The following is a 16,659-nucleotide window of genomic DNA, read 5'->3' on the forward strand; positions in this document are numbered from 1 at the left end:
ATGTAAAGAGGTTCAGAGAATGTAAAGAGGACATGAGACGAATTTAATATATATATATATATATATATATATAGAGAGAGAGAGAGAGAGAGAGATTCTCAAAACTTCAGAGAATGTGAGGAGGAGATGAGACGAACTTGATACAGAGAGACAGAGAGAGAGAGAGAGAGAGAGAGAGAGACCTATTAGAAAGAAAGATTTCCTCCATTAACATCGAAACCCTAAATGTAGAGGAGATGAGATGAACTTGATACACACACACAGATGGGTTTTTAGCGAAATTTCGTTACATTTCGCGCGCAACCGTGTTCTATAGTGGTGCCTATTTTTAGCGAAATATTCATGAAATGAATATTGATGGCTCGAGTCTTGGCAATCCTGGCCATACAGGGGCTGGTTTTATTTTTCATTGTCCTCATAATCAGACCAGGGGCTGGTTTGGGTTAAATGGGTAAGACTGCCAATGGGGCTCTTGAAATGAATATCGATAGCTCGAGTCTTGGCAATCCTGGCCATACAGGGGCTGGTTTTATTTTTCGTGATGAAGAGGGGGAGTTGGTCAAGGTTGGCAGTGCTTATTTGGGTCTTGGCTCGAATAACTTTGCAGAATTCAATGCTCTCTTGTTAGGCTTAAAGCTTATCCCTCTTGTTGGCGTTAAGCTATTGATTGAGATAGATTCAAGTCTTCTTGCTAATGCTATTAAACGTGGGAATCACCCTTGGATGTTGGAAAGTTCCCTTTACAATTGTTTGTCAATGTTGAATCAGATAAAATGGGATATTAGACATGTCTTCAAGGAGGCTAATGGGTTAGCGGTTCTTACTTCTACATCTAAAATGTCCTTTGTTTTTTATTCTGTAGATCATTTGCCATTATTGGCTTGCAAGGTTTTTGTTGGGGACAAATTCGGTCTCCCAAACATCTCGTTTTCCTTTATTATAATATTTGTTTTCTTATTAAAAAAATAATATTGACATAAATTTTTTATTTATAAAAATAAGGGTTAATTTGTATTTTTAACCCTCTTTATAGAAAGTATTTTTGATTTTTTAATCCGAGAAAAGAATAAATCATGGATAATTTGAAGAAGTCCAAAAGTTGCAAATTTTTTCAAGGAGTTTGATTGGATAGAAGCTTTAATCATTTTTTGTATGATTTGTATCACAAAAGAAGTCAATTTAGCGAGAATATGGATTTGCTGTTTTGAATGTGATATGCTAAGCTGATGAACCAATGGCATGCAGCCACGTTTATTTGAAAAAAGCAAGTAAAATCCAAACAAACAAGCCGTTACAAAATTTGCTCCCAAATTTTTTTCTCCATTAACCAATCATTGTTGCTTTTTAAAACACATGTCTACATGCCATTGTATCATTAGCTTAGCACATAAAATTAGGAAGCGAGCAGATCCTTTGTAGCCCGTTTTCTCTGTGGCACTCTGTAGTTATTTTAGACGGTTCAGATGTGTGCCACATCATCAATACAGTTATATTTTACCATTTAAATTTAGAAGTTTTTTTCACCGTCAATTTTCAAGCACATAATTAGAGAAAAAAATGATTTTTTTTTCTTAGACACAAGAAGATTGAGTTGTTGTTTTTGTTAAATGCGATGTTCTATGGATTCTAGAACAAGAGTTACAAAGAGCTATATCGGAGCTGCTCCCAGTTAGGACTTAGGAGAAGAGTGTAACTTGGAAAATTTGCTAAAATTATGAAACAGACTCTCACAATTCAAGGAACATTTTAAAAAGAGATTTTTTAGGTATTATTTCGACGGATTGTGGCTTACATGGCATATATTGAGGTGTTAGTGGAAGAGGTGCATAGACTCATAACCAAATTAATAAAAGATTAGAATTCCCCTTTACTGTCTCATAAATAAAAAAAAAAAAATCACTTTCCTTACCTTTTAAGGTTTTAACTCTTCAAAAGGGTCCTTGAACCGAGATGTATTATCACATTTGCAATCCATTGTCCCCGTCCCCAACCCTCCCTTAGATTTTACAGAAAAATTTAGATAAAAAGATAATCAAATACTTTTGTTGGGTTTGATCCAAGGTTTTGAAAATAGATAACCATTGAATTTTGATAGAAACCGTAAAATTTAAAATTAAAATTCAAAAGTAAAAAAATAACATTCTTTAAAGATCACATCATTTTTTTAATTAGATTTGAGGTGACACGTAATAGAGAGCTTGTAAGCAAATGGTTAGTAAGGAAAGAGAAAATGAAATCAAAACTTTCATGAATCTTTGGACGAAGGTAAAGATCTATTTTGCCATGGACAACCAATCAAACACACCAAACTAGAAATTTCAATTCACAACATTTAATGCAGGAAAGTTACTGTATATCAGTTTAATGATAGTAGGCATCACTATTAGATAATTGAGTGGAGCACATGCTAACTTTAATTAACGTGACGCATGGCATTACTCATCACCACTAACTAGAGTGACGACTTGATAAAACTGGAGTTCCTACAATGTGGGTCGTCAACCTTACTAGGTTCTGTGGTCATTCTTTCTATCTCAACTAGGAACCTTTCCATCGTGGGCCCCTCCAAAGTTATAGGAATCACAACACCATCATCTCCTCTGCTATTTCTTGATGTTACGTAGAACGTTATCATCCCATTAGCTGCCGTATTTGCAGGCCCAGCATATACTGCTTTACCCCACCCAAAATCCACGTCACCAAGCCCTGCACGTGTCAAATCAGATACTATAAAAGCTCGCACGGTTGCAAAGAGGGGCCTACCCTTGATCACCATCAGATCTGCCACTGATTGCATGTAATCTTCTTCATTGGCTCTACTCTTTGCTTTCTTCACCAAATCCAACGCGTAACCTAATGAATCCCCACAAAGATTCTCAGCCTTGGTCAACGCTGCTGGATATACGAACGCATTACCATAGAATCCAGAAGGTAACGCTCGATGATTCTTCCCACGTGCGTTCACAATGCAGTAGAGACGGACTTCTTCGTTTGGATCGAACTCAAGTGCTATGGTGCGGCATCGCCATATGCATGCGGTGATTAGTTCGTACTTTGAGCACGTGCGGAGATGAGGTGGCAAGTTCTTTCGTAGAACTGATAGTTCTTGTGGGCCAAAGAAGACAGATCGGTGAACCATCTCATTAACGAGTGCACTCTTGGTGTTGGGTTGGAGCACCTGATCATCGTACTCATGATGCACGCATGTCACACGTGGTGGGTCACGTGCGTTGAGGAGTTCTCTCTGCCAAACGGGTTGAACTGATGGGGTGGTTGCCCCATGGGCCATTTCAGTTAATGCGGTCAAGAATTGGACCAAACCCGGACCATCACACATGGTGTGGTTTAGGCGAAGAGCAAAAATGAATCCACCACACAACAGACGGGTCACCTGCATACGTTTTAATTTATTAAATTAAGAGAAGTCATTTGTGAGAGATATTTCCTTACAGAAAAGTCACTAATCCAGCTAATTAAGCCTAATGAGGGTAGTTTTGTAAATTGAAAATGCCCTAAATACATATTATTCATGTTATTGGTCAATCTCAGATTTTGTAATATCGCGAATTGACATTTTTCAAAAAAAAAAAAAAAATTCAAATCAAAGTAAAAGATGTAGTTTTTGATTATTTATTTTTTATTATTATCTTTTTTAGTGATTAGTATTGGCCTAATTACCGACGGGTTCATAAAATCAAGTGGACCACGGGCCCATGGTATTTTGATTGGGCTCAACTAACCAAAGCATGTTGGTTCGGCAAATCGAACCATGTAGATTTGCAATAATTTTTTAATTGGTAACAATTTATTATATACACATATATATACAATCGTACTTATAAATTGTACTGAAGTCTATATATGCATAAGCGACCAACCTAATGAACCGGTCTAGGAATCAAAGAAAACCAAAAAACAAATTATCTCTACCTACTCCTACAATCAGAATTCATTTTAGAGTAGCGAACCACAAACTTGAATTCAATCCGAGTTCATTGACTTATGAATAATGAATTTTTGACTCACTCACATGACATACTCAAAATACTCTCCTTATGTGGCATGTGCTAGAACCATAGATCTATTTGCCCCGGGATACACAATTAGAAATATTTACGGGGATGTGCTTATGTGTATCCCGACACAAAAAGATCTATGGTTCTAGTACATGCCACGTCGGAGAGTATTTTGAGTATGCCACAGATTATCAGGACTCTTGAATTATATGTAATTATTTCTATAACAGACTTATAGTGATACACCTCTAGTTTTGATGAATATTTGAGATAGAGTGATTGTTTGCTCACAGTGCTCACAGACCAACAGCGTTTTGGGCTTGATCAATGGTGTTGAAAATGGACGGTTACTGAGCTTGATCAATGGTGTTGGTCTGTGAGCAAATTTGCTCACAGCGTTGTGAGAAAAAAATCTCAGTTGAGATACCATTAGTCACTATCATCGCTTAAGGACAAACCAAAAAATGTTCTAAATTTACTCATCTTCAACCTCTTGTGAAAAGGATATTGTTTTTCTCATTTTTCTTAAAACTACTTAGGTACCATTTGTCACTCCCTTTTCTTAAAGACAAACAGAAAAATGATCTAAGTTTACTGATCATTTCCAACCTATTGTAAGAAAGATATTGTTTTTCTCTAAAAATCCACCTTCCGCAATTAGTCTGTAAAACTTTAAACACTCCTCTTCAATCTCAAGATTCAATCTTCAAACCTCAACAATAAGAGAGAATTTTGAGGAAATTGAAGATGACAGATTTTTTAAAAGAAACTGTAAGGATTTTTAGCTTACAAATAACACTAATTACTAACACAAACCAAGCTGCTGATGGTAGGGCGAGTGAGGCAAAAGCAATATAGTAGTTACCTGAATTAACAGCAGAGGACAATTAAGGATACCTCCGGACCCCGGAACATCGTAAAGGAGCTCCTCAAAGCACGAGAAAGGTGGTTGAAGTGCGTCACCGAATTGTGCCATTCTAAAATCCGCATCCGCCTCTATGAATATTATACCTTCCCCAGTGCAATCCACGACAAGCTTCCGGCCTGGCCATTCCCTAAGTCTTCCCGCGAATGGGTAATAAAAACTAGCGCTTTAGCAATCGCATCTTTAATTACATCGACAGGGTCTCTCCCTCCCATTGACACATTGTTTCTATAAAATTGTATAATAGGAATTTGAAAACGAAAACCCTCTTGGTCATCGATATCTGATAGCTGCTTGAACTCATGGGGTGTGGGCTTAGCGGGTTTAATTAATTCGGGCTCATGCCTTCTTACCTTGAACATTAGAGGAGAAGTCGAGGTTTCCATTCTGAAAATTGGGAGAACAAAGAGGGATAAATGTAGTGTTTGTAGTGAATTTGTGTTGGTAGACTTAGGGGTTAAGACACTTATTTATAGAAACCTAAGAAAAAGATTGACGTGTGATATGGGCAAGTTTGGAAAACGTTTATTTATTTTTATTTGTGCGAAGGAGCTTGATAAGGACAGATATGGTTGAAGAGTCGTGCCGGGGTGGCGCAGAATTTACAACCTCCAATATACAATTAAAAGCCCCAACCGTGAACTGATACTAGAAAAGTCCTTTCATACACACAAAAATATTTGGATATCTATGTGGCTTTGTGTAGTTATTTTAAACGGTTGAGATGTGTCCCACATCATCAACATGGTTACATCTTTCCATTTAAATTTAGAAGTTTTATCATTGGTCATTTTGAAACACATGATTAGAGAATAAGGTCCAATTCATTTGAACTTCAAAAGTCAATTTTTTTTTGTTTTAATTCAAAAAAGTCAGGTAAATAAAGTTCGTTTGGGTATTTTTGACTCTCATGAATTTCAATTGAAATCTAAAAATAGTTCTTACAAGAAATCGTTTAAGAGAAACTTCTTCAAATAAATTTTATGGAAAGTCAAAAATGTAAAACGGTTCAAGTGTAATTATCAAAATACCCTTCATCTTAATCAAATTTTCAATCAAACTTAATCTTAAAGAATGAAATGAGATTATTAAAATACCCTTTATCTTTACCAAAATATCCTTCATCTTCTAAAATACCCTTCATTTTTGTCAAAATATCTTTGATCTTTAATCAAAATTTCAACCAAACTTAACCTTAAAAAATAAAAAAAAAAATTATCAAAATACCCTTCATCTTTACTAATTATCAAAATACTATTCGTCTTTCAAAATTTCCTTCATTTATACTAAAATATCCTTCATCTTTAATCAAAATTTCAATCAAACTTAACCTTCAAAAACAAAACGAAATTATCAAAATAACATTTTTCTTTACCAACATACATTCATCTTTACTACGAAGACCAAAATCAATTCATCATCACTTCTTGATTACCAAAATACCCTTCATTTTTATGTGACTGTTGAATTGTGTATTATGTAGGTATTTTCTTTATCATATGTTCATTTTTAAATTAATAGAATTATAAAATTTATAATTTTTTAAATTGAAAATAATTATTTTTATAAAATTTTAATATAAATTTATTATATATGTATATTATAATTATATATTTATTAAGGTATTATGCTTATTTTTTATCATTTTGGGTGCATTATCAACATTAAGGGTATTTTGGTCATTTTGCTAAAATTCTACAATAAAAAGCTATCAAAACGAACATCAATTTTTGATTTATGTGCTTCCGTAAAGAACAAGTTTCTGTTGGATGTGACTTTCCAAGCTCTGAACTTTTGGGGGTTTTTCTAGAAACTAGTTTTCTAGAGTTGAAGCTGAGTTTTGTAAAGAATAGATCCCTAAATTTTTATTTATTTTTCCTTTCAAATCTCTCTGAATCATGAGTAAAAGATGACTGGCGTTGTTGTTTTTGTTAAATGTGATGTTGTTTTATGGATTGTAGAGCAAGAGTTACAAAGAGCTATAGACGATCTGCTCCAAGTTAGGACTTAGGAGAAGCGCGTAACTTAGAAAATCTACTAAATTATGAAAGGAGGATCAAAGATTTGCTATTTAAGAAATTTTTTGTGATTAAGCTGATGAATCAATAAGATATTGCCCACATGTATTTGAAAAACAAGTAAAATCCAAACTCTTAACGGCTCATATATTTCTTCTTAAATTTTCTCGCCACCAATCAATCAAGTTGTTTTTTTTTCAATACATGTGACGTCATTGCATTGATTAGCACAAATTTTTTTAATAGCAAATCGTTGTTCAGAAGGATTGAAACCCTCATCCTACACCTCATACATGTCTTGTTAGTTACAATTCAATGCAATTTTAATAAAAAAAAAAGATATTTTAGGCATTAATTCGATAGAATTGTGACTTATGTGGACATATATTGAAGTGTTGGAGGATTTCAATCCTCCCCCCTAGGTGCACATAAGATCCAGACTCATCACCCAAAAGATTAGAATTCCCCTCTACTCTCTCATAAAGTAAAGAAAAATACTTTCCTGACTTTTTAAGATTTTAAACTCTTACTAGGGATCCTTGAACTGAGAGTTGTATTATCACATTTTGCAATTCCAACGTCACTGCCCTCTAAATTTTATAGAAAATCAAAATATTTTTTTTGAACTTGATTTAATGTTTGGAAAATAGACGACTATTGAATTTTCAACATACACTCTAAAATTTAAAATTGAAATTCAATAATAAAAAAAAATTACATTTTTCATGCCACTCTAAATTTTATAGAAAATCAAATATATTTTTGAAGAACTTGATTTAATGTTTTGGAAATAGACGACTATTGAATTTTCACATACACCCTAAAATTTAAAATTGAAATTCAATAATAAAAAATTACATTTTTCAAAGTTCACCAAATTTTTTCCCTTAGATTTGAGGTGACAAGTGATAACGACCTTGTGAGTAAAAAAGAAAAAAAAAAATTGGTAAGGAAAGAGAAAATGAAATTCACAATTTACTCAATTTTTGAATGAAGTAAAGACCTATTTTGCTATTGACATGACCAATCGAACACGTCAAACTAGAAATTTCTATTCGCAACATTTAATGCAGGAAAATTACAGTATATCTCTTGCTCGCTAACTTTAATTAACGTGACGGTTGGCATTACTCTTCACCAATAACTAGAGTGACGATGTGATAAACGTGGAGTTCCTGCTATATTGGACCACAACCTTAGCAGGTTCTGTGGTCATTCTTTCTATTTCCACTGGGAATCTTTCCATCGTGGGCCCCTCCAAAGTAATAGGAACCACAACTCCATCATCTCCTCTCTTATTTCTTGCTGGTACGTAGAACGTTACCATCCCTGGACTACTGGATTTGGACGCTCACCATATACGGACTTCCCCACCCAAAATCCACGTCACCAAACCCCACAAGTGTCAAATCAGATATCATAAAGGTTTGTATAGTCACAAAGTGGGCCTACCCTTGATCACCATCAAATCTGCCACTGATTGCATGTAATCTTCTTCATTGGCTCTTACTCTTTGCTTTCTTCACCAAATCCAACGCGTAACCAAATGAATCCCCACAAAGCTTCCCTGCTTTGGTCAACGTTGCTGGATATACGAACGCGTTACCATAGAATCCAGAAGCGTTCACAATGCAGTAGAGACGGACTTCTTCGTTTGGATCGAACTCAAGTGCTATGGTGCGGCATCGTCATAGTAATTAGTTTCAAATTCTATAATTTAATTGAAATCAATGATAAATATGGACTAACCATGTATTATGTCTAATGAGGGGATTTAATGTGTAATTTATTGATAAAGTCTATGTTAATTAGGACTTTAGAAATGACTTTTTAGACCCTGATCATATGTCCGAAAGAACAGTTTGAGCCTAATTGAAATGACGTAAGATTGGGGGTGGTGCAAAAAATACTAAGACACGTGGATGGGTACAGATGAAAAATGATCCATCTAAGTCGTCAGGAAAGATTCGAAGTGACGTTGCATTGAATGCGTTGATTCGAAAACAATAGACACAATTATGAAAGATCAATGCGGCCAATAGGAAGGTGAGAATATGTTTCAAGGAGACGAAGAGACTCTACGCCTCCTTGAAAAGGGGTAATTGTAAAGAAAAATAATTACGTGTTAATCCAAGCCGTACACGTGTCCAAATCGGTTATGTGGTACCAGACACAGAACAATATACTGGACGCAGCCATGCAAGCAAGATAGGTCAGAACGGGGATCTCCTTAGTCTGGCTAGCAGGGTAGCATATCAATAAGCCAGACCAGGCTTGCCAAGCAAGGCAAGCCAGGTCATAAGAAAATCATAAAACTGATGCGTGCATGTCAATCCCAGATCTCTGTAGATAAGTACGATCGATCCAGAAGATCTTGATTTGGTAAACAACTCCGTAGAGTCAGTAGAGATCCCATGATTATAGCCTATAGAGGGGAAAATCCTATAGGGGGCAAAGAGAATCAATAACACAGTAAACACTATTGAAATGGGTCTTTTGGGAGAGATTAGAGTTTAAACAGTACTAAGCACTATTGCTCTGTTTTTCTAACTTAAGCGTCAAAGTGATTTTGGTAAGTACCACGCCGCCGGGAGGAGGGAGGCGCTAGGAACAACTTTGGATCAATGTGGTTGGATCCATCGTAGCCGTCTACCAGATTTCAACCGCACAGACAACTAATTTGAATTACTGAAAATTAGAATTCAATTCCAAGAATCCTCAACCAAGCTCTTGAAACCAAAAGCAGTATTTTAAAATTCAAAAATATCAGTTCGATCGGGTTGAATCAAACCCACAAGCTTTCATGGGCCGAGTTGACTATAAAATCCCAAGTTTGTAAATGATTTTTTTGACAATATAATTAAAACATACCATAAATAATAAATTTACTTTCATCTCTAACTATTCTTTTAACTAGGGTTAATATTAGAACCCTAATTGATGGTAAGTAATATCGAATGGCTAAAAATTATTTTACAAAGTAAATGAATATAATTTTTTGTAGAACCCGATAATCAACAAGCATATGACTGGTCACTAGTTTAATGCACATCCCACCTCTATGGTCTTGTTTCTCTCCCTTAATATGGTATGCTAATATCGGTGTAAGATATTCTACCCACCAATTTTGTATGTGTAATAGTTAGTAATTTGGTGTACGACAAAAAATCATTATGTGATTTATTCAAGTACAATTAAGAATATACATCAAGTAGTTTGTTTAAAATTTCAGATTACGAGAAAAATGTGATATGAGAACGATTCAGGTATAATTCAAGTTCAATACTCTAGAAAACTTTCAAAAATTTGTGTGTGACCATATCAAAATTTTCATGGTATGCATGTCCAAATATTTAGACAATTCATGTAAATCAAGAACATTTGATACTTTTATGCATGTTTATCAAATATTTAAGCATTATAATAAATTAATAATACTTGGATACTCTTACACAGATTTATTAAACAATTTAATTTAATCATACTATCAATGCAAATCGCCAAAATTCAAAGCACATAATATCTTAATTAATTGACATACGAAGATGTATGTTCAAAAAAAGAAAAAAAGAAAAAAGGAGAGGGTGAGAAAGAAAATATATAAAATGAGTGAAAACTAACTTTTAAGTGTAAAGGGAGAATAATGTAAATATTATCGGGCGATATTGACATAGAATTGTGTTTTAAAAAATAAGGGTTAATTTGTATTTTTAACCCTCTTTGTAGAAAGTACTTTTGATTTTTTAATTTGAAAAAAGAATAAATCGTAAATAGTTTGAAAAAGTTCAAAAGTCTGTGAATATTTTCAAGGAGTTGAATTGGAGGGAAGCTTTAATTGTTTTTCGTATAATTCAAAAAAATTCAGGTATAATTAGCGAATTATTCGAAGAACTACTACTTATAATTTGTATCAGAAAAGATGTCAATTTAATGAGAATAGAGATTTGCTGTTTTGAATTTTATGTGCGAAGCTGATGAACCAATGGCATGCAGCCACGTCTATTTAAGAAAGCAAGTAATATCCAAATGAATAAGCCATTCTCCCAAAATTTTTTCTCTATCAACCAATCTCTCTTGCTTTTTTTAAAACACATGTCTGCATGCCATTGGATCCTCTACTTAGCACATAAACTTAGGAGGGGAGTAGATCCTTTGTAGCTTGTTTTCTCTGTGGCACTCTGTAGTTATTTTAAACGGTTGAGAGGTGTGTCACATTATCAAATACTTTTTTAGGTTTTATCCAAAGCTTTGAAAATAGATGACTACCAAATTTCCACATAAACCCTCAAATTTAAAATTAAAATTCAATAGTAAAAAATGACATTTTTCAAGATTCACAGAATTTTGTTCGTTAGTTTTGAGGTGACACGTAATAGATAGAGAGCATGTGAGCAAGAAGTTGGCAAGGAAAGAGAAAATGAAATTCACACTTTAATGAATTTTTCGATGAAGGTAAAAATGTATTTTGCTATGGACATAACCAAATCAAACACATGAAACTCGAAATTTTAATTCCCAACATTTATGCAGGAAAATTACAGTATATCAGTAGTACGCATCACTGTTTGATAATTGATTTGGAGCACGTGCTAACTTTAATTAACGTGACGCTTGGCATTACTCATCACCAATTAACTTAGAGTGACGACGTGATAAACGTGGAGGTCCCGCTATATTGGTTCTCAACCTTAGCAGGTTCTGTGGTCATTCTTTCTATTTCCATGAGGAACCTTTCCATCGTGGGCCCCTCCAAAGTAATAGGAACCACAACTCCATCATCTCCACTCTTATTTCTTGTTGGTACGTAGAACGTTACCATCCCATTAGCTACGGCATTCGCAGGCCCACCATACACTGCTTTCCCCCACCCAAAATCCACGTCACCAAATCCTGCACGTGTTACATCAGATACTATAAAGGCTCGCACCGTCGCAAAGTGGGGCCTACCCTTGATCACCATCAGATCTGCCACTGATTGCATGTAATCTTCTTCATCGGCTCTACTCCTTGCTTTCTTCACCAAATCTAACGCGTAACCAAATGAATCCCCACAAAGATTCCCAGCCTTAGTCAACGCTGCTGGATATACGAACGCGTTACCATAGAATCCAGAAGGTAACGTTCGTTGATTCTTCCCACGTGTGTTCACAATGCAGTAGAGACGGACTTCTTCGTTTGGATCGAACTCAAGTGCTATGGTGCGGCATCGCCATAAGCATGCGGTGATTAGTTCGTACTTTGACCACGTGCGGAGATGAGGTGGCAAGCGCTTTCGTAGAAATGACAGTTCTTGTGGGCCAAAGAAGACAGATTGGTGAACCATCTCATTAACGGGTGTGCTCTTGGTGTTGGGTTGGAGCACCTGATCATCGTACTCGTGATGCACGCATGTCACACGTGGTGGGTCACGTGCGTTGAGGAGTTCTCTCTGCCATACGGGTTGAACTGATGGGGTGGTTGCTCCATGGGCCATTTCAGTTAATGCGGTCAAGAATTGGACCAAACCCGAAGCATCACACATGGTGTGGTTTAGGCGAAGAGCAAAAATGAATCCACCACACAACAGGCGGGTCACCTGCATACGTTTTAATTTATTAAATTAAGAGAAGTCATTTGTGAGAGATATTTTCTTACAGAAAAGTCACTAATCCAACTTAGCCTAATGAGGGTAGTTTTGTAAATTGAAAATGCCCTAAATACATATTATTCATGTTATTGGTCAATCTCAGATTTTGTAATATCGCCAATTGACATTTTTCAAAAAAAAAAAAAAAAATTCAAATCAAAGTAAAAGATGTAGTTTTTGATTATTATCTTTTTTAGTGATTAGTATTGGCCTAATTACTGAGGGGTTCATAAAATCAAGTGGACCACGAGACCATGGTATTTTGATTGGGCTCAACAAACCAAAGCATGTTGGTTCGGCAAATCGAAGCATGTAGATTTGCAATAATTTTTTAATTGGTAACAATTTAGTATATACACACACACACATATATATACAATCGTACTTATAAATTGTACTGAAGTCTATATATGCATAAGCGACCAACCTAATGAATCGGTCTAGGAATCAAAGAAAACCAAGAAATAAATTATCTCTACCTACTCCTACAATCAGAATTCATTTTAGAGTAGCGAACCACAAACTTGAATTCAATCCGAGATCATTGAATTATGAATAATGAATTTTTGACTCACTCACATGACATACTCAAAATACTCTCCTTATGTGGCATGTGCTAGAACCATAGATCTATTTGCCCCGGGATACACAATTAGAAATATTTATGGGGATGTGCATATGTGTATCCCGACACAAAAAGATCTATGGTTCTAACACATGCCACGTCAGGAGAGTATTTTGAGTATGCCACAGATTATCAGGACTCTTGAATTATATGTAATTATTTCTATAACAGACTTATAGTGATACACCTCTTGTTTTGATGAATATTTGAGATAGAGTGATTGTTTGCTCACAGTGCTCACAGACCAACAGTGTTTTGGGCTTGATCAATGGTGTTGAAAATGGACGGTTACTGAGCTTGATCAATGGTGTTGGTCTGTGAGCAAATTTGCTCACAGCGTTGTGAGAAAAAAATCTCAGTTGAGATACCATTAGTCACTATCATCGCTTAAGGACAAACCAAAAAATGTTCTAAATTTACTCATCTTCAACCTCTTGTGAAAAGGATATTGTTTTTCTCATTTTTCTTAAAACTACTTAGGTACCATTTGTCACTCCCTTTTCTTAAAGACAAACAGAAAAATGATCTAAGTTTACTGATCATTTCCAACCTATTGTAAGAAAGATATTGTTTTTCTCTAAAAATCCACCTTCCGCAATTAGTCTGTAAAACTTTATACACTCCTCTTCAATCTCAAGATTCAATCTTCAAACCTCAACAATAAGAGAGAATTTTGAGGAAATTGAAGATGACAGATTTTTTAAAAGAAACTGTAAGGATTTTTAGCTTACAAATAACACTAATTACTAACACAAACCAAGCTGCTGATGGTGGGGCGAGTGAGGCAAAAGCAATATAGTAGTTACCTGAATTAACAGCAGAGGACAATTAAGGATACCTCCGGACCCCGGAACATCGTAAAGGAGCTCCTCAAAGCATGAGAAAGGTGGTTGAAGTGCGTCACCGAATTGTGCCATTCTAAAATCCGCATCCGCCTCTATGAATATTACACCTTCCCCAGTGCAATCCACGACAAGCTTCCGGCCTGGCCATTCCCTAAGTCTTCCCGCGAATGGGTAATAAAAAACTAGCGCTTTAGCAATCGCATCTTTAATTACATCGACAGGGTCTCTCCCTCCCATTGACACATTGTTTCTATAAAATTGTATAATAGGAATTTGAAAACGAAAACCCTCTTGGTCATCGATATCTGATAGCTGCTTGAACTCATGGGGTGTGGGCTTAGCGGGTTTAATTAATTCGGGCTCATGCCTTCTTACCTTGAACATTAAAGGAGAAGTCGAGGTTTCCATTATGAAAATTGGGAGAACAAAGAGGGATAAATGTAGCGTTTGTAGTGAATTTGTGTTGGTAGACTTAGGGGTTAAGACGCTTATTTATAGAAACCTAAGAGAAAGATTGACGTGTGATATGGGCAAGTTTGGAAAACGTTTATTTATTTTTATCTGTGCGAAGGAGCTTGATAAGGACAGATACGGTTGAAGAGTCGTGCCGGGGTGGCGCAGAATTTACAACCTCCAATATACAATTAAAAGCCCCAACCGTGAACTGATACTAGAAAAGTCCTTTCATACACACAAAAACATTTGGATATCTATGTGGCTTTGTGTAGTTATTTTAAACGGTTGAGATGTGTCCCACATCATCAACATGGTTACATCTTTCCATTTAAATTTAGAAGTTTTATCATTGGTCATTTTGAAACACATGATTAGAGAATAAGGTCCAATTCATTTGAACTTCAAAAGTCAATTTTTTTTGTTTTTAATTCAAAAAAGTCAGGTAAATAAAGTTCGTTTGGGTATTTTTGACTCTCATGAATTTCAATTGAAATCTAAAAATAGTTCTTACAAGAAATCGTTTAAGAGAAACTTCTTCAAATGAATTTTATGGGAAGTCAAAAATGTAAAACGGTTCAAGTGTAATTATCAAAATACCCTTCATCTTTAATCAAATTTTCAATCAAACTTAATCTTAAAGAATGAAATGAGATTATTAAAATACCCTTTATCTTTACCAAAATATCCTTCATCTTCTAAAATACCCTTCATTTTTGTCAAAATATCTTTGATCTTTAATCAAAATTTCAACCAAACTTAACCTTAAAAAATAAAAATAAAAATTATCAAAATACCCTTCATCTTTACTAATTATCAAAATACTATTCGTCTTTCAAAATTTCCTTCATTTATACTAAAATATCCTTCATCTTTAATCAAAATTTCAATCAAACTTAACCTTTAAAAACAAAACGAAATTATCAAAATACCCTTCATCTTTAATTAAATTTCCAATCAAATTTAACCTTAAAAAATAGAAGGGACTTATCAAAATAACATTTTTCTTTACCAACATACATTCATCTTTACTACGAAGATCAAAACCAATTCATCATCACTTCTTGATTACCAAAATACCCTTCATTTTTATGTGACTGTTGGATTGTGTATTATGCAGGTATTTTCTTTATCATATGTTCATTTTTAAGTTGATAGAATTATAAAATTTATAATTTTATTTAAATTGAAAATAATTATTTTTATAAAATTTTAATATAAATTTATTATATATATATATATATATATATTATAATTATATATTTATTAAGGTATTCTGCTTATTTTTGATCATTTTGGATGCATTATCAACATTAAGGGTATTTTGGTCATTTTGATAAAATTCTACAATAAAAAGCTATCAAACGAACATCAATTTTTGATTTATGTGCTTCTGTAAAGAACAAGCTTCTGTTAGATGTGACTTTCCAGGCTCTGAACTTCTGTTTCTTTTAGAAACTAGTTTTCTGGAGTTAAAACTAACTTCTGTAAAGAACATGCCCTAAATTTTTTATTTATTTTTCCTTTCAAATCTAATTTGAATCATGAGTAAAAGATGACTGAGTTGTTGTTTTTGTTAAATGTGATGTTTTATGGATTGTAGAGCAAGAGTTACAAAGAGCTATAGACGATCTGCTCCGAGTTAGGACTTAGGAGAAGAGCGTAACTTAGAAAATCTACTAAAATTATGAAAGGGGACTCTCAGAAAAGAGTCAAGATTGTATGTATGCAAGGTGGAGGATCAAAGATTTGCTATTAAGAAATTTTTGTGATAAGCTGATGAATCAATAAGATATTGCCACATGTATTGAAAAAGAAGTAAAATCCAAACTCTTAACGGCTCAGATATTTTCTTCTTAAATTTTCTCTCCACCAATCAATCAAGTTTGCTTTTTTTCAATACATGTGACGTCATTCCATTGATTAGTACAAATTTTTTTTAATAGCAAATCGTTGTTCAGAAGGATTGAAACCCTCCTCCTACACCTCAATACATGTCTTGTTAGTTACAATTCAATGAAATTTTAATAAAAAAGATATTTTAGGCATTAATTCGATAGAATGTGACTTATGTGACATATATTGAAGTGTTGGAGGATTTCAATCCTCCACCCTAGGTGCATAAGAACCAGACTCATCACCAAAAGATTA

General features: G+C 34.5%; 2 protein-coding genes across 2 annotated transcripts; one reads left to right on the top strand and one right to left on the bottom strand.

The window, feature by feature from the left end:
- Nucleotides 1-447: 447 nt before the first annotated feature.
- LOC147380848 (uncharacterized) lies at nt 448-943 on the top strand. The gene is made up of 2 exons (XM_086431169.1): nt 448-816; nt 863-943. The coding sequence occupies exons 1-2, from the start codon at nt 448-450 to the stop codon at nt 941-943; spliced, it is 450 nt and encodes a 149-aa protein (XP_086287295.1).
- A 1,355-nt stretch (nt 944-2,298) lies between these two features.
- LOC147380849 (uncharacterized) lies at nt 2,299-14,524 on the bottom strand. Its single transcript, XM_086431167.1, is given in 5 exon segments — nt 2,299-3,391; nt 4,882-5,102; nt 5,105-5,406; nt 11,606-12,534; nt 14,017-14,524. Coding segments are annotated over 5 exon segments (2,838 nt in total). The 5' UTR covers nt 14,464-14,524; the 3' UTR covers nt 2,299-2,452.
- Nucleotides 14,525-16,659: the final 2,135 nt, after the last annotated feature.

Source organism: Akebia trifoliata, unplaced genomic scaffold, assembly GCF_017979445.1.
Source record: "Akebia trifoliata isolate Shusen 1 unplaced genomic scaffold, ASM1797944v1 Contig00924, whole genome shotgun sequence".
NCBI classification, from domain to species: domain Eukaryota; kingdom Viridiplantae; phylum Streptophyta; class Magnoliopsida; order Ranunculales; family Lardizabalaceae; genus Akebia; species Akebia trifoliata.